This window comes from Amphibalanus amphitrite, unplaced genomic scaffold (genome assembly GCF_019059575.1).
Source record: "Amphibalanus amphitrite isolate SeventyFive unplaced genomic scaffold, NRLGWU_Aamphi_draft 000029F_arrow, whole genome shotgun sequence".
NCBI classification, from domain to species: domain Eukaryota; kingdom Metazoa; phylum Arthropoda; class Thecostraca; order Balanomorpha; family Balanidae; genus Amphibalanus; species Amphibalanus amphitrite.
In genome coordinates this window covers 576320-598279 of record NW_024881525.1, presented here as the reverse complement: position 1 = coordinate 598279, position 21960 = coordinate 576320, and the positions used below count along the sequence as shown (strand labels likewise).

At 52.4% G+C, this 21960-nt stretch overlaps 2 protein-coding genes and 1 non-coding gene across 10 annotated transcripts in view; 1 reads left to right on the top strand and 2 right to left on the bottom strand.

Moving 5' to 3' along the window:
* The window catches only part of LOC122366249 (regulating synaptic membrane exocytosis protein 2-like), a 65281-nt gene extending 51388 nt beyond the window's left edge, over positions 1-13893 (bottom strand). For all 8 annotated transcript variants that reach the window (XM_043338293.1, XM_043338259.1, XM_043338266.1 and 5 more), the window contains exon 1: positions 13655-13893. In XM_043338293.1, the coding sequence (XP_043194228.1) occupies positions 13655-13770 (116 nt within the window). In that variant the 5' untranslated portion in view covers positions 13771-13893. The remainder of the gene's footprint in view (positions 1-13654) is intronic.
* A 1174-nt stretch (positions 13894-15067) lies between these two features.
* LOC122366240 (5' exonuclease Apollo-like) lies at positions 15068-21306 on the bottom strand. The gene is made up of 8 exons (XM_043338248.1): positions 21211-21306; positions 20165-20293; positions 19831-19947; positions 19516-19633; positions 19043-19232; positions 18554-18638; positions 17736-17969; positions 15068-16275 (listed from the first exon to the last, which is right to left on the bottom strand). The coding sequence occupies exons 2-8, from the start codon at positions 20225-20227 to the stop codon at positions 15373-15375; spliced, it is 1710 nt and encodes a 569-aa protein (XP_043194183.1). The 5' UTR covers positions 20228-20293; positions 21211-21306; the 3' UTR covers positions 15068-15372.
* Trnam-cau lies at positions 17415-17487 on the top strand. The gene has a single exon. It is a non-coding gene; the product is annotated as a tRNA-Met (tRNA).
* Positions 21307-21960: the final 654 nt, after the last annotated feature.

The following is a 21960-nucleotide window of genomic DNA, read 5'->3' as shown; positions in this document are numbered from 1 at the left end:
GCGTAACCTCGTATAGGTCGTGCTGCATTGATTTTGCATCGTGTGTATTCTTTATACTCCAGGTCACAAAAGGTCAAGTGGTCTTGAAATGCTGCGCCGAAGGCGCGCGAAATTTTTGAAAACAACCTTTTCCTCCGCTTTTTAGGCACGCCTTTCATACGATCACTGTTCAAAGCTCCTCTCGCTCTTTTACCAAATTTAAAGGTATAAAAAATACCTAAGGTTTGGTCGGGCCGCTGCCACACAAACTGTATAGAAAGCTTGGCTCATGGGTGTCGATGTATAAAAGTTTATTGGCGGTGGCATATCTACGCACCAGATCACCGTATCGGATTGATACCGGAGCGCGAGATGCGTAAACATCATCCAAATTACCTCAGACCAGCCTTCATAGCCTTCTCACAGGTGCATACAGTGTACCCACATAACCAGTTTCAAGCACCGAAACTTCAGATGCCTGCTGTTGCGGCCGAACCTGTTGACAATACTTAATCGTAATACATATAGATGCCATGATGCACGTAAAGTAGGATCAATCCGTTAAGACCAAAGACGTGTTTTATGCATCGTAGAGCGTAGATAGTTTTGGTAGGTATAGGTACTTCATTCATTGTGCTGAATGCACGTTCATTTGTGGCAGTTTTCACAGGCAAGACATCAACTATGTGCAATAGAACGACTAAGTTGAAGAACATGCCAAAGGAGTAAATAAATGATAGGAGGGCAGCGATCAACGGATGTTGCCAATAGGTAGAAGGGCTGCGATCCACAGGAGGGCGCTAATAGGTAGAAGAGCCCCGATCAACATCCCGAGTTTCGACAGTAGGGCACCGATAGGTAGGAAGTTGGCGAGCAGCAGGAGGGCGCCAATGGATAGAAGGGCAGCGATCAACAGGAGGGCACCAATAGGTAGGAGGGCCCCGATCAACAATCAACAGGAGGGCGCCACCAGGTAAGAGGGTGGCGAGGAACAGGAGAGCACCAATAGGAGGGTGGCGATCAACAAGAGGTCGCCAATAGGTGGGAGGGCGGTCATCAACTGCAAGTCGCCAATGAGCGGAAGGGTGACGATTAAAATGGGGGTGGCAATGGTGAGGAGGGCGCCTTTGCTCAAGAGGATGACACGAACAGGACGGCGTCTGTGCGGAGGGCGCTGGTCAACAGGAAGGTGCCAGTAGATAGGAGAGCGGTGATCAACAGGAGGGTGCCAGTGGTTAGGAGGGCGGCGATCAACACGAGGGCGCCAATAGGAGAAGGGCCCCGATTAGCATTCAACAGGAAGGACTAGGGAACCAATAGGTAGGAGGGCGGCACTGAACAAGAGGGTGCCAAAAGGGAGAAAGGCGGCCTTCAAAATTTCACATGAGGGCGCAATAGGTAGAAGAGCGCCAATAATTATGAGGACGCCGATCAGCAGAAGGGCGGCAAATGTGTAGCAGGGTGGCGACCTACAGGAGGGCGCCTTCGGGTGAGAGGGCGCTTATTTACAGGACAGCGGCTTACATAGGCGACCACCGTTACGCTTAGAGAGCTACAGCCTACAAATGTGGTTGAAGGGCGCCCGAGGGAGCCCTCCAACCGTATTTGGAGGGCGTATTTGGAATGGGCGTCCTCCGAGGGCGCCCTCCATCCGTATTTTCCCTGTAAACACATTCGCGATTGGAGGGCGCTCTCCAGTCGCGATTGTTTTTCGATTCGATTATGGCGCCCTCCAATCGCAAAGGGCGCCTTCGGCGCCCAAGGGGGGGACCATGGCCCAGTGCCCCCCCCCCCTGCCTACGCCCCTGGGGGAATCCTACAGAGGATAGGCGATGCCGTACTCCCCAATCACGGAGGAACTGCTGAGTGGCAGTTGCTGTGAACTCCGGGCCACCGTCGGATGATAGCTCGTCACTGATGCCAAACGTGACAAAGATGCGCCGCAGTGCAGCGATGAGGCCCTTGGAGCCGTCCGCAGACTCCTCCACGATAGGCCAGTTACTGTAACGGTCCACAGCCACCAGATAGTGGTGGCCGTTGTGAGAAAAGTAGTCGGCACAGATAGCTTGAAATGGGTACGCTGGGAGGAGCGGAGGCGTGGGTGGGGACGATGGCTGAGACGGGGCGTTGCGGTTACATGCCTCGCACCGTGAACGCGTGTTCTCAATAGCCATAGACATGCCAGGCCAAAAGAACGAGCTCCCGGCCCGTGCATCCATCATTGTCACTCCTTGATGGGCGGCGTGAAGTGCTTGAAGAGTGCGATCACGTAGGGAAGTCGGTATAACGACCCTGTCGTCGTAGAGGAGCACGCCATCGTAGTCGCTCAGTTTCTCTCGGTATCGATAGTAAGGGCGAACAGCCGGCGGCATCTCAGCTGCGGTGGCTGGAAAACCGTCGTGGATGAAGTCGGATAGGGTTCTCATATCTGGATCGCTGGCAGTGGCGGCCCGTACGTCATCCCATGTGATAGACCGTATAAGTTCGAGTGTGGATGAAGCGCACAGGATAGAGCACTGCTCATCATCAGTGTCGTTCACGTGACACCGAGAGTCCGGGAGGATCTCGCAGATGGGGGCCGGGCGTGCGCCCGGAAGACCGGCAGAGATCGTGGATGCAGCTACGTCATCGGGTAGGTCTGGAGGCTCCGCAGCACCGACTGGGTGCCGGGACAGGGCGTCGGCTGCGGTGTTGCGCACTCCAGGGATGTGGACGACGCTGAATCGGAAACGGAGGCTCTTTTCTTTTAGATTGCGCAGTCGGGGGTTGGGAATGTCTTCCAGGGAACGGTCCCCTAGGATCTTCAGAAGGGGCCGGTGGTCGACGGCGACGATGAGATCGGAGCAGCCCAGGGTGAAGTGACGGGCCTTGTTCAGGGCGTCGACAACAGCTAGGGCTTCACCCTCCACTGGTGCGTAGCGGGCCTCTGCACCGTGGGTGAAGCGGCTACCCACCAGTACCACGCGCCATCCGAGGCGGCAGCAGAAGGGACGGCGTCCGCTGCAGCCACAGTGTTTTTGGAACAGCCAGTATCCGATGCCGCCTTTTGACCAGTCGGTCACAAGGCAGGTGGGGAGTGATGTGTCAAAGATTTCCACGCCAGTTTCGATCTGTTTCAGGATCTCCGTCTTTGATCGGCGGAAGATTTCGTCGATCTCTGCAGTCCAACTGAATGGACGGCCGGGTTTCAGGAGGTCTCGGTATGGCTTCATGTAGTCGGCTGATGCGAAAGCGTACGCTACCTGGTTGATGAGACCGAACCAGCTACGGACATCCGTTAGGTTGCGCGGAGTGGGGAACGCCTCGATGGCTTGCAGCATCTTTGGACATGGTCGGACGGTCGTCGGTGTGATCTCGAAGCCGGCGAAGTTGACGACGTCTTGAGCGAAGCAGAACTTCGATGGATTCTGGACGATACCGTGACGGCCACATGTGTCGAGCCACTGTACGGTCTGGTGGAAGGCTTCCTCCATGCTCGAAGCCCAGAGGAGTGTGTCGTCCACGCATTTCGTTTTGTTAGGTATGTCCGCAACGATGGCGTCGAACCGTCTCGTGTAGCCATCGCCCGACGCTACATAACCCTGTGGAGCCACACGGTATCGGTACCGACCCCAGGGTGTGATGAAGGTCGTCAGGTGTCTATCGTCCGGATGGAGTGGAACGGCGTGATATCCGTTCCAGGCGTCGCATACCGTCTTCTTGGTTCCACGAGGTACGGCACGAGCTTGTTGAAAGGGGGATTGGGTGTGATGAGTCTCTCGTGTTGCGTGGGCGTTGAGGTCCTGGAGGTCGACGGTACGGCGGGGCTTGCCGTTTTTCTTCGGGCTGATGACCATTCGATGGCACCAGGTGACTGGCGTGCTCGGCGGTACCTCTTCGATGACGCCAAGCCTGCAGTCCTGGTCGAGACCAGCCTTCACGTCGTCTTGCCAGTGTATTGGTACCGGTATGGGTTTGTGATGCGCAACTGGCTGCGCATCTGGGTCCACCATCAATCGAAGTGGTGGGCCCTCCATGGTGGGGAGGGGCTGGTGGCTGCACACATTGAAGGTGCTTGAGGAGTAGTACCTGAGAAGCCAGTCCTCGATCTTCTCCCTGTTTTCGTCCGTTGGAGGATACGGTGGGGCTTGTGGGAGAGGTGGCGGTAGCTGGCGTCGAGGGCAGTCACATGCTGCGGTCAAGCAGGATTCCGACGAGGTGGAATCACATGATGCGGTTGTAGTTCCTGACTTCACATCGTCGGGAAGCCCCGTCCGCGGGAAGTCGGCTCCGATGACGCCCAGCGCCTCGCATGCTCCTCTGGACAGGAAGAACTTGTCCGTTGCGTCCGTGAAGTATACCATCTGCCTGGTCTCCACGCCGCCTGGTTCCCGCGTGTCAGATATCCGCATGGCCAGCGCGCCTCGGATAGTGATGGGGGCGTTGTTGGCGGCAGTCATCTGCAGCTTGACGGGGGTGAGGTGCTGCTCGGTTAGTCCCAGGGAGCGTAGCAGGTGAGTTCCGGCGAGGCAGGACTGTTAGGTATGTCGTTTTGTTAGGTATGTCCGCAACGATGGCGTCGAACCGTCTCGTGTAGCCATCGCCCGACGCTACATAACCCTGTGGAGCCACACGGTATCGGTACCGACCCCAGGGTGTGATGAAGGTCGTCAGGTGTCTATCGTCCGGATGGAGTGGAACGGCGTGATATCCGTTCCAGGCGTCGCATACCGTCTTCTTGGTTCCACGAGGTACGGCACGAGCTTGTTGAAAGGGGGATTGGGTGTGATGAGTCTCTCGTGTTGCGTGGGCGTTGAGGTCCTGGAGGTCGACGGTACGGCGGGGCTTGCCGTTTTTCTTCGGGCTGATGACCATTCGATGGCACCAGGTGACTGGCGTGCTCGGCGGTACCTCTTCGATGACGCCAAGCCTGCAGTCCTGGTCGAGACCAGCCTTCACGTCGTCTTGCCAGTGTATTGGTACCGGTATGGGTTTGTGATGCGCAACTGGCTGCACATCTGGGTCCACCATCAATCGAAGTGGTGGGCCCTCCATGGTGGGGAGGGGCTGGTGGCTGCACACATTGAAGGTGCTTGAGGAGTAGTACCTGAGAAGCCAGTCCTCGATCTTCTCCCTGTTTTCGTCCGTTGGAGGATACGGTGGGGCTTGTGGGAGAGGTGGCGGTAGCTGGCGTCGAGGGCAGTCACATGCTGCGGTCAAGCAGGATTCCGACGAGGTGGAATCACATGATGCGGTTGTAGTTCCTGACTTCACATCGTCGGGAAGCCCCGTCCGCGGGAAGTCGGCTCCGATGACGCCCAGCGCCTCGCATGCTCCTCTGGACAGGAAGAACTTGTCCGTTGCGTCCGTGAAGTATACCATCTGCCTGGTCTCCACGCCGCCTGGTTCCCGCGTGTCAGATATCCGCATGGCCAGCGCGCCTCGGATAGTGATGGGGGCGTTGTTGGCGGCAGTCATCTGCAGCTTGACGGGGGTGAGGTGCTGCTCGGTTAGTCCCAGGGAGCGTAGCAGGTGAGTTCCGGCGAGGCAGGACTGGCATCCGGTGTCCGCCACGGCGTAGATGGCAGGTGCAGGGGTGGGTCGACGCAGTGTAGACGCGACGCCCAGGGCGCGGGTGTCGCTGGGGTAGTGTCTGACAAACACTCGTACTGTTGGCTGCGGTGCCGAAGGGCGCTTCTCCCAAGTGTCCAGGAGGGAGTTGTACACGTGGTGGTCAAGGGTGACCTCCCCGTGGCTGTCCCCTGACGAAGAGGTAGCCTCGTTGGCGCTGTTTCCCAACGTGACTGGGTGGTTTCCTGACACGAAGGGCGCTTCGTGGACATGGACAACTGGCGTCGCACGACTGTCCTCTGACGACGAGGTGGTCTCCCTGACACTGCAGAGCACATCAAATGGGTCGGAGTCAGCTGGCTCGACTTCGGCGATCGCAGTGGCCGAATCTTGTGTGCGGTGCTGACTCGCACGCACACCTGGAGATGATGCGCGGCGGATGGTCCCTGGTCGTCTTGGGCTTGGAAGCTGTGAGCGGCACACATTTTCGAAGTGGTGTAGTTTACCACATCTGGTACAGGAGTGACCGTAGGCCTAGGCGGGGCAGCTCGCTATACGTGCCTCCCGTTCCTGAGAGTGGCCATGCTTCCCACAATGTCCACAAGGTTGTTGTGGTGGTGGTGGTGGGCCGACTGTGGTGGGGCTTGAGAGGCAGTGCCGCTGCTGTTTCCTGAATGTGCTGACACCAGCTGCTGTAGGAGCGGTTGCTGTGGTGGACACATTTTGTAGGCGTTGGGCAGACAGTTTACCTCCTTCACGGGCCTCGATGAAACGGACAGTTTCCTCGAGTGATGTAGTTTCAACTTTCTCTGAAAGCAGAGACAGCTTGATCTCTGGATCATAGACCCCACGTATGAGTGCATCTCGGACCATGACGTGACTGTAGTCGACGGTCGTCGGGATCTCGCAGTCGCACTGGATGGCGTAGCGGCACGTACCTGCGATGCCCTTCAGGCGGGCACAGAATGTTCGCACGGGCTCGTCACGATCCTGGTCGGCGCTGTGAAGCGCATCACGGGCGACCAGCACGTTTTCAGCCTGGACAGCCAGTTTCTTGATGTTGGCCACCACTGTGGTTTCAGTACAGGTGGACATATCACCATATGTCCGTGCGAGGTCCCTGCGCAGGGTTTCATCACAGCAGTCCAGCAGTTGGTACACAATATCTGGCCCCGTGATCCTTGTGGCGGACTTGTACACAGTCCACCTCTGGATGAAATACCCCCAGTCTTCCTCAGTGCCACCACCAGTGACAATGGGACGCTTGACACGTTCTACTGGGGCAGATGCAGGGGTAGTGCCCATGGTTGCAGGAGCTGCAGGGGTTGGATGAGCCGATCTCTCATGCATTTGTAGGAGGATGGCTAGGAGTGCTTTGTCTGGCTCATCTGAAGCCCAGGTACAGTCCTGGTAGGGACAACTGACAGACATGGTTCCGCAGGCGTGTCTGGTTGGGTGAGCTTCACAGGTCCCAGTCCAGGGATTTGAGGCGCTTCAGCGACGATGATGTGTTGGTCATAAATAGACCTCAGTCATTTGCTTCGGATTGTATTTGACAGCAATGACCAACACATCTGAAAGTACAAGGAAGGAAGCATCAGGACAGAGGTGTACCTAGCTGGGAGTGATGCAGGCAAGGATAAAACACTTACAAACGATACATGGGTACCACGGTCCTCTAAAATGTGTATTTCAAAATTCCTTAAAATTTATTTTTTCATTTACCTAAATGCATCATATTGCATATCATTCGACTCGGCTGATGAAGAAGAACAAAACGACACCATTTTTGAAGCTCTAGCTTCATTGTCTGTCGCGTTATGTGCAAAAACGTAGTTTGACACTAGTTGACCTCAAGTGACATGACTGTTCTTGTAGCATACAAACATAAACTTAGTCGTAAACTGATGGAGGGTAACTAAAAACCGTTAAAATGGAGCGGATATCTCCCATATTTTACAGTAAAAACCAGGCAAGCAATCGCCCTTAATCCATACTTGATAGGTATAGGCACTGGAATAGAGCGACACGCCGAATTGGCTTTGTCTGTGATGACATGTTTATTTTCGAAATTTATCTTTAGGCTAGGTGTAAACCAAACCTAAGTAGGTACCTACTCAGTACATATCATCTCATGGAAAACAGTGGTTTAGTGGCATAGCTCTCGGTTGGGGGTAAGCTTGCCCACTCGCCCGGGGTTACCCCAATATGCTTATTTTATTTTAGAACAGCGATGTTTGAAAAAAATGTCATACTTAAGCCAGCCTGCTTCGTCACCCCTCACTACAAACACTTAACCCTCGCCCTGGCAGGGGGGGGGTCGATGCGACCCCCCCTAAGGTTTTTCGAAGATAGCGTAAAAACGGCGGCGCGCAGCGCCGCCAAATTTGGCACAGCCTATGGGGCAACCTTTTTACATATGACCTGAAAATTTCAGGTCCGGGTGACCTTGGGTCAGGTCACCAGGTCAGAAAAACCGGTACAAGGTCATGGTCAAATTTCAATTTTCTTTTTGCACCTGTCCAACTCACAGTTTTGCACCGATTTCCTTCAAACTTTCAGGATGTGCGAAGTTCACCGAGTTGTATAACATATAGTTCGGGTTTTTTGAGGTCACTGACCTGAGGTCAGTTAGAGGTCATTACGTCGTAATGTTAAGCCTATGGGAAAATACTAAATTCCGAAAATACCTACTGGAGATATCTACTTCTTTCTATCACTTTTGTGCTTTGAATCCATAGTAAATAACAGCAGGTCACTTGGTGCTTCGTTGTTTGGTGTAGGGGAAAGTGGGTGTATTGCGCCCTCCTAACCAATTGCGCCCACCAACATTCCCACGGATTCAATGGCATGTTTAGAATTTTGTGTTCGAAAATATTATTTTCACCACTGGATTGTTCATTTTATAGCCCAAACACTCCGATGAAGCCAATCAGCAAGGCTCATTACGCCATCAAAGATGTTATGGCGTTTTCTTAACTTTTTTGCAGTATTTTGAACCGTTGGCTATAAAAATTTACGATATTTGTGTGATTTTCAGAGTGATATTTAGAAAGAAAAACCCCTTTTTCATTGTATATCACTGAAACCGTAAACTTCCTGCAACATCTTTATGATAACTTCTATGCTTTTATTAAAAAGTGCCTCAATTTTAATTGCGCCCATGGCAATTGCGCCAGGGGGGCGCAAATAGAATAATGGTGTAGCCATTGTATCACGACAGTATGAATACATCATTAACTGATTGCAATAAAGAAGGAGTTTAATGTCAGGCAAGGGAGCAGCCCGCTGTCGTTAGTCCGCAAATTATTTCTCTCGTCAAATTTATAATACAGCTGCCATTTAGGCCACGACTTGTGGTGTAATTGACAAAATACGACATTTTCAACATGGACTCAGGCGTGAGAAGTGACAGCTATGATAAAAAAGTAAAAACTGGTGTCATTTAGTTGTCAAAACGATAAAAATTATTAATTTTGAAAGAACCGATTGAAAAAGTTAACTGTATAGGCGCATACGTTCACATATATCTAGTCGGTTACAGTAAACGTTTTCGTTGCACTTTAACAAGCGTACGGACACATGTAAAGTTATCTACCTGGGCAAAAAAACATCGCGATTTATATCTACATTTATTATTCATCCAGCCTTAATAACATTATAAATGTTTAAGTAAGCCGCAATGACATTAGACTGCCGGGGTGTATGCATTCCGTCTCATTCACTTAGCCATGTTAAAGTATAGGGCGCAATTGGGTTCTAATTGCGCCATCCCCCTGGCGCAATTTGCAGCAGTTGTTGGCAAATGCGCCCTTTTGCATGTTTCTGAAAAAGCAGCTGTCAGAAGCAAACGAAACATTCTTAATTGATCGGGAGGCTCTTAAATCGTAGCCAATGAGCTCCTCTTTGAAATGGTTACCAGTGCATGCTTATATCTCCAGCGGTTTTCTTGCAATTAGCGTTTTTCCTTAAGGTGGCGCAATTCACCCTCCTTCCCCTACTTATCCATGGGTCAGGTCAAATGAGGTCAACTGAGGTCAAATGACGTTTTTGCCAATAACTTGGCACATAATGACGCTAGAGCTTTAAAAAATGGTATCATTGTGTTCCTGGTGATCAGCCGAATCGAATGATATGCGATATGATGCAATTTGGTTAACTTGAACTTAATTTATAATTTTAAGTTTACTTAAAATTTAAGAAAAACTTTAAGTACACTTAAGCAAGCTAAAAAGTATATCATTCGACGCGCCTTGACGTGCTGAGTTCAGTGGTGCTTTTCTTTTTGCTCTATCTTAATTAGATTAAAAGTTATAAGCGAAAAACTTTTGACCCGTTTTTAGCGAAATTTTTACATTTATACCCCCCAAAACCCCCCTAAATATTGACCTAGAAAAACCAAATTTGCACAGGGGTGAGAACTCCAGGGGGCCCACCTACCTACCAAATTTGGTGTTTCTAGGTGCCATAGGAGCCAATCGCGAGGGGGGGGGGGGTCGCATCGACCCCCCCCCCCTGCCAGGCCGTGTTATGAAAAATGCCCTGCCAGGGCGAGGGTTAAACGATCCTTTCATAACATTCGTATAAATATTAGGGTTGTATGTTATAACATGAACAGTGCAACATACCTATCTCAGTTTTTAGCTAAAAACCCTTGAAATATCATTTTTGCTCTATAACTTTAGCAATATACAATTTTTGCTAGTGTTAACTTTTACACTGGCGTTACCTCAGCTGCCACGCTGAAAGGACAAACATTTTAGCATTTTATTATGAATAATTTAGCCGCAAACGGGGTGGCCGGGCTTCCCCCGTGCCCGGGGTTCCCCCGGCTTCCCCTACCTGATGGTCTTATAACCAACACCATTGAGTTGAAAATGAAAAATTGGCCATAAAAGTTAAAACATGCATCGCACAACCTTAGTAAAGTTGGGTTCATGTGGTGACCCTTGGTGACCTGACCTGTGACCTGACCTGGTATTGTCAGTGACCTCTAATAGCAACATATGTACTAGGCAACTGACGCCCTATCACTGATTTTCGACAAAATACGTTTTCCTCATTGTTATAGCGCATTCCCTAGAAGACCCGTGAACGGTGTAACATTTTATCTTTGAACTGACCTATGACGTCATCGGTGACCCAGAGGTCAATGAAATTTGGTTTCCTTCGACATATTTGACAGGGCTATCGAGCACCGTTTGAATTTTACGGATCCGTCAAGTAGTTTCGGAGATACGAGGGTGGGGGAAAAAATGTCCCCCACCGCGCGGAAGGTGGCCGGGAGCAGGGTAGGGGAGAGTGGGGTAATTTGGCCGCTTTTTTTAGAAAACGATGTCACTAAAAATCGACAACACATTTCTGCATTTTCTCAACGCTGACAGGTGTGGCATACATTTTACTTTCGTGGACAGTAAACTTGAAATGATGAGTAACTACTTATATTGAAATTGTGACGTATTACAAAGGTCTGCAAAGCGGCCAAATTGCCCCACTAGCAGGGTTATTTGGCCGGGGGTGTGGGGCAATTTGGCCGGTGTTAGTTTGAGGCCATGATTTTTGTTATAGGCGAGTCAGCTTCACATTCAGCAATGACGCGTGTCCTACGACGCATTTGAAGCATTTTGGAGGTTGACTCAGCCGTCACAGGGGTCGAAAATAGTCAAAATAGCGGCTCTAGATGCGATGACAGTTTTTTACGAATAGCTTTTGAAGTAATCAAGCTAGGCCAAAACTAAAAGTACCATCGTAATTTTCTCGTCATTCCGCATCGAAACATGTATGTGTTGACCTCGAGAGGTCAAGGTCAAAGGTTTGCTTCAGGTCACGTTACCTCAGGTCGCTTGACCTCAAAGTTGCTTGAGTTCAAGGTCATCATGTATATCATTCGATGCGCCTTGACGAGCTGAACACAATGAGACCATTTGCGCGGCTGTATCTTTTTTCTGTAAGTATTTATTAGCAAAAAAGCGTTAGGTAAACTTTGATGACGTCACATGCCCTTACAGCTGTCCAATAGGAAATATGGCATCAAGGTAGTCAAAGTTGGTCATTAATTATGTCCTTTATGGTATAATTGACCATGACAACTCGGCCGTCCCAGCATAGTGACTCTGAGCGCACCGGCCAAGTTGCCCCGCTAGTCCCGGCCAAATAACCCCACATTGCCATTCTGAAAATTTTTGTCTATAAAGTCGTCATGGCTGTACAGAACTAGATGAAATTGCTCTTGGAACCGCTGAACACGCTCAAGAATGGCGCTATAATGTTGGAATTCGTTTACAGCCCAAATACTACATGTTATACAAATTTTTAAACGGAAGTGAAAGTTACCATTTTCTAACGAAATTCACGTTTTAATAATTTTGAATAAAACTAAGAGGGGGAAAGTTTTGACATTTGTTCTCGAGTTAGTTCTGCCGATGACAAATGAATAGAGACTAAAGTTATTTCATTCACTTTTATCAGCTTTCGTACAGGTGGGGGCGGCCAATTTACACCACCGGCCAAATTACCCCACTCTCCCCTTAGGTATATGCCGGGAGGCCCACCGCCTACCGGGTTAAGTTTAGCTATCAAAAATGTAAAAACAGACCGCCCAACTTTTCCAAGGACCATGCTCTTGCAGGATTGCGATCTGACAGGTTACCAAAGACGTTAACTCGCTGCGAAGCACCAGTCACCAGCCAAATGGGACTGCAGTCGACATATTCCATGACTAGTGCCGAGTCATAAGTTCCACACGTTAACCACAGTCACCATCGGGATATGGGTCTTGACCATCCAGCAACAGATGCGTTTCAGCTGTGAACCGAGTGAATTAGCCTGTTACCTGCCACTTAACCCTCTTCTGCGACATTAACCATAAGGCTTCCCGGCTTCCCGCTCTGCCACGGTTCACATATCAAGCATGAGCCGGTGCAGCAGTTGAGTGTTGGGTTTGCTCTCTGGGCAGACTCGGAGTGCGCAGACTGGGGCTCCGTCTGTTCCGATCTAACACCGTCCCGCGGGACGTCAGCCGACCCCAGCGCCGCGCCGGGGTGGCAGTCGGAGCGCACTCGCCGACCCCGAGCTCAGCCGGGGTTCGTGGGTACTCGGGTAAACCTGAACAACTCCTCGACTGCCCCTCCCTGACCCCTTCCAGCCCGGGAGGAGGAGAGCGGATCTGAGATCCAGAAGGAAACGCGCAAAGAAAAACGTGTTAACGAAGGCATCGTTAAGATTAGGTATTCGACAAGTCATATCATGCCACCTGTTGAAGACAGGAAAGCGCGAGGGAGAGAAAATGAGGAGAGTAATGTGAATTAGCTAGCATGTGAGCAATTCTTAGCGAGGTCGTAATGGCGATGAGTCAGTCGGCTGAGAGAGATGGCCGGCCCAGGACGACAGCGCTGACCGCCCACCGAGCTGACGAGCTCTCGGGTGTGGTCGATGTCCATCGAGCGAACGTGCCCGAGACAAGTCCCTGCGACCGACCGGCGAGCGGTGACTACCGGAGCCAACCGGCGAGAATAGACCCACCTCGACCCGACGGCGAACGTGAGGTTCGCGAACGTTCTGACGGATTCCCTCGAAGCCAACCGGACGAGTGTCGGCATGGAAAGGATCGCGGAGGAGAGGCTTCAAACTGACCGGTTGGAACGGCCCTCGAAACGTCGTTTGGAGTTACATAAGGGACGCCCTGTGGAGACATAGCTCGGATGGAGCGGAAAGAAAGAGATGTGGAGTCGGGAGAGAGCGGCGGTGGCGGGGCTGCGCCGCCATCACGGCGGCCGCTGACGCGTGGGCGGCTGGCGGACGGGCTGCGCACTGGAGTCTGGACGCTCCGCCCGGCCCGCTCACCACCTGAGGACGGTCCGGACCGACTGGCGGACCGGACCTCAGCCCACACACGCCCCGGGACCGGGGAGCCCTCGGCAACACAGCCCGCTGGGGACAGCTCGCAGCCGGCCTCCCGGGAGCCGGCTCCGGCGGCGCAACACACCCGGAACGATCGACCAGAGCCGGCGGCAGGCCGCAGGTCCGGCCGGGCGGCGGCTGGGTAACACGGCGAGGGACCAACTGATCACGGGGGACCACCGGACCAGGGGACAGCAGGGGAAGGTCGGCCGGCGGCGGCACTCACCTGACCACCTCGTTCTCCTTGTCCTCCTCGCGGCGCTGGCGCTCCATCACCATCTCGATGATGCGCCGCTCGTCCTCAGTGAGGTGCGACAGGTCCGGCTCGGCCGGGGCCGCCATCCTGCCGCGCGCTGCGCCCGGCCGCCGGCTGCGGGCGCGATCAGAACATGGCCAGGGGCACGGCCGGCGGCCGCTGCGAGTCCGACGGCCACCGGCGACACGGCGACGTGCGCTCGCGGCGGCGGTGCCGGCCCGGTCTGGCGGCGGCGGCCGGCCGGCCGCGCAGGCCCGCTATCGACCGGCAGCCGCATGCACCGCGCACCGAGCGCCGCCGCCGCCGCCGCCGCCGCCCGCCGCTCCGCCATCGATCCCCGTAATGAGCGGTCCTTGTCACAGCCGCACCAACGCCGGCCCGGTCAGGTCAGGTCAGGGGTCATCAGGTCAGGCCAGGGACGTCAGGTCAGAGGTCATCAGGTCCAGTCAGGAGTCGTCAGGTCAGGTATATCAGGCCTCCCCTCCTCGGTAGATAGGTGAAGAAAACCGATAGATCCGACGAGTGAATCTGAATGTTGGTAAGATGACTAGACAATAGTCAATAGCTCAAATGAATCCAATTGGCGAATGTGTGCTCCTACCACATCCTATTTAAATGATTCGAAATCCTGAATTTTCCCACTGTTATTAGTGGAACACTGCTGCGTCGCTCTGTCTAAACTGACCAGAAGCCCGCGAAAATCGGCCGTCTGACTTCCCGTGGCTTCTCACGAGAAACAATGACGCGACTGTCGGCGGTCATCGCCTGCCTGACACCGTCCGCTCAAACGGTATTAGCTTACCCAAGGTCACAGAGCCACTGCACATCGCACGACGTCGTCTCATGATACTTGAAAACATCACCTGTACACCGTGACAAAATGTTCGGTCGAATGTTCGGCCAGCAGGTAAGGCCAGAAACGCCGCTAGACGGACGCTTCTTGTTTTATGCGATGATAAATGCTGAATAGTCATAGCGCTCACACAAACAACACATCATTGTAGCTCTCGCATTACTCGGACCGTGATTTCCGGTTTCGTAAGACCATACCTTTTTTCTTTTCGACAGCTTTCTTCATTTGCAAATTTACAAGCAACAGGAGCGCACATAATGACATCTAAAAATGTAGCTCATTGTTGTTTGGACTTTGGAGCATTGCTGCATTACTGCGTAGAGCGTTGCTTATTTGAGCATGGCCTAAGTCCATTATCGATTGATTGATGGGCTCGTCGTTCAGAACCTGAAAATTACACGGGCAATCTGCCAAAGTGACTATAAAATACAAAGATTGATATAAAAGATCACACATACTTACAAACACAAAGATTTTCCGTGCTAGAATAATTATTTGATTAGATGTATTGACAGACCGTGATTTCGGTATAGACTGTATTCTGCATTCGCAAAACGCAACACGTAACATAACAAACGTTTACTACATCCGGTACTCTGCAATCTGCATGCATAAAACTTGAAAACTAATAAAATAAACACTTGAACATATGGAGTTCTTCTATGCCAGCATGCACACTAGCAAATAAAGCAAGCATATCCCACTCGCACGACTACGTTGAAACGATGAAACGATAGCTTTGATGATTGAATGATGATTGAGCTGGGATGCCCAGCCACTGTCTGAAAGACATCTGGGCCACAGCGGCTGAACCGACATCAGCCACGGTTGGTAATCACCGTTCTGGGGCTTCGACCGGGCCGCCGCACGACGTCAGCCACTCCTTCACCTCGTCCGGGGTGCAGAGCACCCGGTTCATGCGCACCAGCCGGCCGCCCACCAACAAAAACGGACATGGCCGCCGGCCGCCACACTGCCTACCGGACCACGCCTTCGACCCCGCATCCCTCGCCTGCGACTCGGCACCCACCGACTCGGACTCTGCGGCCACTGACTCAGACTCCGCACCCACCGCCTGCGACTCGACACCCACTGAATCAGACTCCGCACCCGCCGCCTGCGACTCCGCACCCACTGACTCGGACTCCACACCCGCTGACTCAGACTCCGCGCCCACCGCCTCCGACTCTGTCTTCCCCGCCGGTTTCTTCGACCTCCTGGCCGATCGGCTGCGCCTCTTTGTCTTCTGCCCAGTCGTCTGCCTCGCTGGCCGCTTCCGTCCCTCCGTCTCAGTCTCCTGCTGGTGTTCCTTTGCTCCTTTAGACGGGGGTCGGGACTCCGCAGGCCCGTCAGCTGGCGGGGCTACCTTCTGGGGTTCCGTCGCTTCATCTGTCGGCCCTGTCGGTCCTTCAGCCGGCGGGACGACCTCTTGAGGATCTGTCGCTGCGTCACCTGGCGGGGCTACCTTCTGGGGCTCTGCCGCTCCGTCACTCGGCCCTGCCGCTCCGTCAGTCGGCCCTGCCGCTCCGTCTGCCGGCGGCACCAGCGGCGGCGGTGGACTGTCGAGGCGCAGGTAGGTGCGGAACACGGCCATGTTGGCGCGCGCCGAGTGGTCGCGGTGCGTGTGGCCGCCGCGCGCCGCCCACCGGTTGACGAGCGGCAGCACGCGGCGCGGCCGGGCGCGGCGCACCAGCTCACACAGCTCCGGGAACGACGAGTGGTCGCTGTAGGGGAACACCTGCAGGGCAGGGACACATCGTCATACGACACCCACGCCGACGTGTTATACGCCATACGATACATCGTGTTATACGACACCCTTCAGCACCATATTATGAGACACCTCTCGACCCGTGCCAACAATCAGCGCCGCATTATACGACGCCCCTCAGTTGCGTGTTCATCCCTCAGCACCGTGTTCTACGACGCCCCTCATCACTGCGTTATACGACACCCCTCAGCACTGTGGTATCAGATACGCCTCACTACTGTGTTATCAGATACTCCTCAATACTGTGTTATAAGCAGGGCTGCGGAGTCGGAGTCGGAGTCGGTCGGAGTCGACAGTTGTGACCGGAGTCGGAGTCGGAGTCGATTTTAGAAACCCGAGCCGGAGTCGGAGTCGGAGTCACCGAAAATCTGTCGACTCCGCAGCCCTGCTAGGTCTGCGGAGTCGGAGTCGGGAGTTGGAGTCGGTCGGAGTCGACAATTCTGCCCGGAGTCGGAGTCGGAGCTGGTTTTTGAAAGCCGGAGTCGGAGTCGGAGTCGGAGTCGCCGAAAATCCATCGACTCCGCAGCCCTGGACTTATAAGACAACACTAAATACCGTCAACACGATAATACAATACCCCTCAGTACTGTGTTATCAGATACCCCATTTACTGTGTTATAAGACACTCCTCAGTACTGCGTGTGTTTAATGTGACATCCCTCAGCACTGTATTATACGACATCCCCTCGGCATCGTACTATAAAATGCCTCTCATCACAGTACTATGTAACATCCCTCCACAGCACCGTGCCATACGACACCTCTCGGCGGCTTGTTACACGACACCCCTCAGCGATGCGGTAGATACCCCTCAACTCAACACCGTGTCGTATGACATCCCTTTGTTACGTGTTATACGACACCCATCAGTGCTGTTAGTTATACAACACCCCTCAACGCCGTGCTAAATGACACCCTCAGCACTGTGTGTGTCTCGTATGACACCTCTCAGTACCGCGATATACGACACCCATCGGAACTGCGTTACACGACATCCCTCAGTAATGTTATCAGACACCCCTCAACGCTGTCACAAGATACTCCTCAGCACCGTACTAAATCACAACACCAGCATTGGAAGTTTCACGATCGCCGACCGCTCCCAGGCCTCGATGGCGCAGTAGGCAGCGCGTGAGTCTCATAATCTCAAGGTCGTGAGTTCGATCCTCACTCGGGGCATGCTTTTAAGTTTTTAACCGGGGATTTTTACTCCGATAACATGCTCAATGCTCATGCTTCCCTCCTTTAGTCACTCGACATCAACGTCATCCAAATGGTAATTGCTTGCTACCTAAGTTTCCTTTCCTTTTACCCCCGAGTGTAAGAACCTTAAGATTTGGCCAGAGAGGGGCCACCACTGTAGACACCACTAACTTCCACCTTCCCTATTTGTGAGCGCCACCTCTGCCTCTGCCTGCCGCACTGACCTGCACCCGCCCGCCGCTGTACTGGGCTGGCAGCTGCGAGCCCACATAGAGCGCCGTCAGCAGCAGCGCCACGCGCTGTCGGCCCGTATCCGTACTGCCCGAGCCGTACTCGGCAATCTGACGGAACGGCACCAGTCGCAGTCGGCCGCCAGAGTGCGGGTCGGTCGTCCAGCGCGGCGATGGCGCGCAGCACTCGAGCAGGCGCAGCCGCGACTTGCTGACGATCACGTCCGTCTGGTGGGGAGCGGTCGGGGGTTAGGGGGCCAGTGGGATAGAGATGTCACATGGTCAAGAGTTAACGTGGAGGTTTCAGCCCCAAAATGACTCATAGGGTGTCATGATATGACAACTGTCAACTTTTACAGACGAGTCATGCAATTCTTACAGTTTCCATGTTAAGTGCTGCATCAATGAGCTCTTGCGTCATAAGTCATAACTTCTGTCTCCTAGCTATTTTAGCATCTCCCACGTGCTACAACTCGTCAGTCTTCCAGCTCCTATATCATGCCTCGTGAGTTCGTGATTGAGGAGTGAAGTATGGCAATATTACCGAATTGTGCTGTTCTTTTTTTGGCCACACAACCACCGCAAATCATATATGCAAGTGCTAATAGCAATCCAGAGAAGCTGTGGCGCCCTGAAGTCATATCATTATCGGCCGAAATCAAATCATCCTTACGTCACACTGTACCCTCAGGTCTTTGAATCGTATCAGCTCATCAGTGTGGGATGCTAACCGGCCTAGCACAGAACTAATTGGGAGCTGAAGCGTCACATGCAGACCCGACTCAGCAGGTGACCTGCCCGAGTGCGCTCACCTGCAGTGCCTCTGCGATCGCCAGCACGGCGTCCTCTTTGCCGAGCTCGCGCATGCCGATATAGATGTCGCAGTCGTCCCACTCCCTGCAAGGGGTCATCGGGCACGCCATGAGTCGCACGTAACGGGACAGTGACCACTGACCACTGGCTACACGTTGCCTACTCTGCACACAGCCAGGCAAGGTGCACGCATGACTTTTGTAGACCATTCGCTGCCACAAAGTAACTGCCTATAGTGGTGGATAAAGCAGCCGGCGAACGGCTCGTAAAAACCGACTCAAGACACGCAGCGAGAATCGCAGGTATCGAGAATCGCAGGTATCGAGAATCGCAGGTCCCTTCCCAATCCGCTACGGTAAAGTAGAGACAAACTATGTACAGAAGTCAGGCGTAGATCAAGACGAATACTCTACAGTTTGCCTTCAATGAGGCACGGCCGCCCTACTCTACTATGTGTTCATCTACTATGTGCAGAGATGGGTACGCACCTGAGGTAGCGGATGACCTGTTCCAGCACCTCCTCGCGCCGCGGGAACACACAATCTGGCGAGCAGTAGGTGTTGTCCAGGTACAGCCTGTCCAGGCCCGGTCCTGACACCACGTACTGGAGCGCCGGCTCGTCCAGGAGGCCCGGCCAGAACCGCAGGTCGCCCGTGTACAGGATGGAGCCGAAATCACCTGTCCAGCCAGGGTGTAAAGACGTGGAGTGGGGCGAGGGAAACGGACAGAGGGATAAAGAAGACCTCAGGTCACCAGTAAACGCAAAGCAGCATCTGATACCTCACAGACTGGCCGGACCAGCTATAATACGCAGTATCATTAACCGTATTTGTGGTTCAGTTAGAAAAAACCGTGTATCGACCCCAGAAGAGCGACGTATCTACCTCAGAAGAGCGACCAACTGTCACATCAGACCCACGTAGTGTAGAATGGCACACCTGCGTCTCTCAGACCCACTGACCCTGGAAGAGGAGGACGATGCTGCCCGGACAGTGGCGGGCGTCCAGTGCCGTCACCTGGAACCGGTCCACGGCTGTCGTCTCTCCGAGCGGCAGCTCCACCAGCAGGCTGGGCGGCAGCTGGAGGCCGAGCGGCGCACAGTCGCATTACAGTGCTTCAGGGGGTCACAGTATCACGGTATACAGAACAGGGCGCCATGTCAGCCGGCCGGGAGGGCCGAGACCCACCCCCTATCATAAAGTAGTCAAATATCACCACATAACTGGTGGGTGTGAAAACAGTGCAATGATAGTGAGGCACAGACGTAAATACTTACATTGTATATGATCTGCAGAATCTCGCAGTTAAGTTTAGAGGTGTAGATTTTCTTCGACCATCTTGTCAATCTAGGACTTAGATGGTCCCCATGACAGTGGGTGAGGAAGAAGTTTGTCTGAAAAGGTTGTAGGTAGGTACAAGAACATGACCCAGCGATTCATTCATAAACATGATCATCTAAAGTTGAAGTATACAGATCAATCTTTACAACTGACACAAACTGGTATGTTCATGACTAACAAACTTTACCCCTGTGTATGAATAGTGAATGTTCTAACATAAACATAGCAATAATAAACTCAAAGACATCATTGGTAATCAAAAACACTTACCGCAGCACTTTCTTTCCAGAAGTCAACAGCAATAAGATTTGGTACAATCACATGCCCATTCATTCTGAATCCAGGTTAATCTCTGGAGAATACTTGGTAGTTGGTAGAGCGTCAAGTCCCCAGTATGCTCTGTAACAAATAACTATAATGCATGGAAAAGATAAAGCAGCACTGCAAGCCATTACATTGTATCAGGCAGCACTATTAGAAAAAAAAATATAGGAATAATTAATGGATGGCCGAAGGTAACATTGGTCTGTGGTGCTATGCAACCTTAGACATATACATAGGTAAAGCCGTCAAGGTCAGCATCACACAAACTCCACCACCATCCGCTCTTGCCACATGAACCAATGTGTCCTAGAGTGCTATCAAGGTGACGCAGACGCTGGCAGACTCCACAGACATGTTGGAGCTTCCAACCTCTCACATTTCTTTGCAGTGTTGCTGTCAGGCATTTTCAGTGCAAGTGTAGTGTACTCGTGGAGTGTCCTGTCCCCTGGAAAATCGTACGATGGCACACTTGTTAGTATTGATTCGTAAGTCCCAAGAGATAGACAGACGTGTTGTAAAGAGTGTCTATGTCTGTTTGTACTTGTGTTTCACTTTCGTATTCACCTTGCGTAAGTGTTTCCTATCAGGGCATAGATCTTCCGATCATCAGCGAATATTAAAGCTGGACTTCAATTTGTGCTCAATGTGATTGGTATCAATGAGAAATAAAAGCGGGCCTAATACTGAACCTTAGCATTGGGGAACGCCGCGCGTCACCTGCCTTGGTCATTGGTGTCTGCTCAGGCTGAGGCAGGCCACTCGGCAAGGGTGGAGATCTGTCAAAATGTCAGGGGGTCCAGGCCGGGCAGATGGAGGCGGGCTGGATGCAGTTACATAGCAGTAATTCGTTTTCAGGGGGGGTCCTGACCCCCCCCCCCCCGAGATCTTTACCCCTGCACTCAGGTGGTCAGGTCTCAGTTCAATGTCTCTTCTCACAGTAGCAGCCCGATCACACTTTGCTATTGTTGCTCTTCAGGTAAAATATTTATTACCTTCCTCACGAGTGTTCCAAATATTGCGAAAATAAATGAATGAAGGAGACCATCCTATCTCTCTACTTACACATACATAACACAATGGCGAAGTTTACGCGCCTCATTTACGGTCACAGTTGCAAGTGTAAAATGTTGAACTACTTAATGACGTCACTAGTAAATATGCTTCAATAAAACTAAGTTCGGTTAAGTAATATTTGATTAGTTAAAATTACACAATTTAATGGTAGAATTTATCATAGTTATTTACAAAGTCACTTTAACACTATTTTTGCATTTTGAGTTTCCAAACTCGTGTGTTTTTGACTCTTTTGATGACGTCATTTTTCGATTTTCTTGTCTTTGTAGCTTGAAGACCATTACGGCGCTGTTGTTCCTATATCGCCTTTTGAGCCTAATATTCGCCTCGAGACTCGCCGCTGCGCGACGTCTGTATACTTAGCGAACTATTGACATTGACGTTCAGCGACAGATTCGCGGACCCCTAGGAATCCGCTGAAAATCCCTATATAGGGGTAACTAGGGGCGTAGAGTCGCGTGGTGCAATCCGTTAAACCCTACACCTAATACTTTTCCCGCTAGAGGGCAGCAAAGTTCCAGCGACAGATTCGCCGGACCCCTAGGAATCCGCTGAAAATCCCTATATAGGGGTAACTTGGGGCGTAGAGTCGCGTGGTGCAATCCGTTAAACCCTACACCTAATACTTTTCCCGCTAGAGGGCAGCAAAGTTCCAGCGACAGATTCGG

What these genes read in the sequence shown, in the direction of transcription:
- LOC122366240 (XM_043338248.1), bottom strand. Translation starts at nt 20,227, where the DNA reads ATGAATGGGCATGTGATTGTACCAAATCTTATTGCTGTTGACTTCTGG. An exon ending in CAGGTCATCCGCTACCTCAG is followed by an intron (nt 18,639 to 19,042) that starts GTGCGTACCCAT and finishes GACCCCTTGCAG; the next exon opens with GGAGTGGGACGACTGCGACA. An exon ending in CGATCGCAGAGGCACTGCAG is followed by an intron (nt 17,970 to 18,553) that starts GTGAGCGCACTC and finishes GCTCCCCACCAG; the next exon opens with ACGGACGTGATCGTCAGCAA.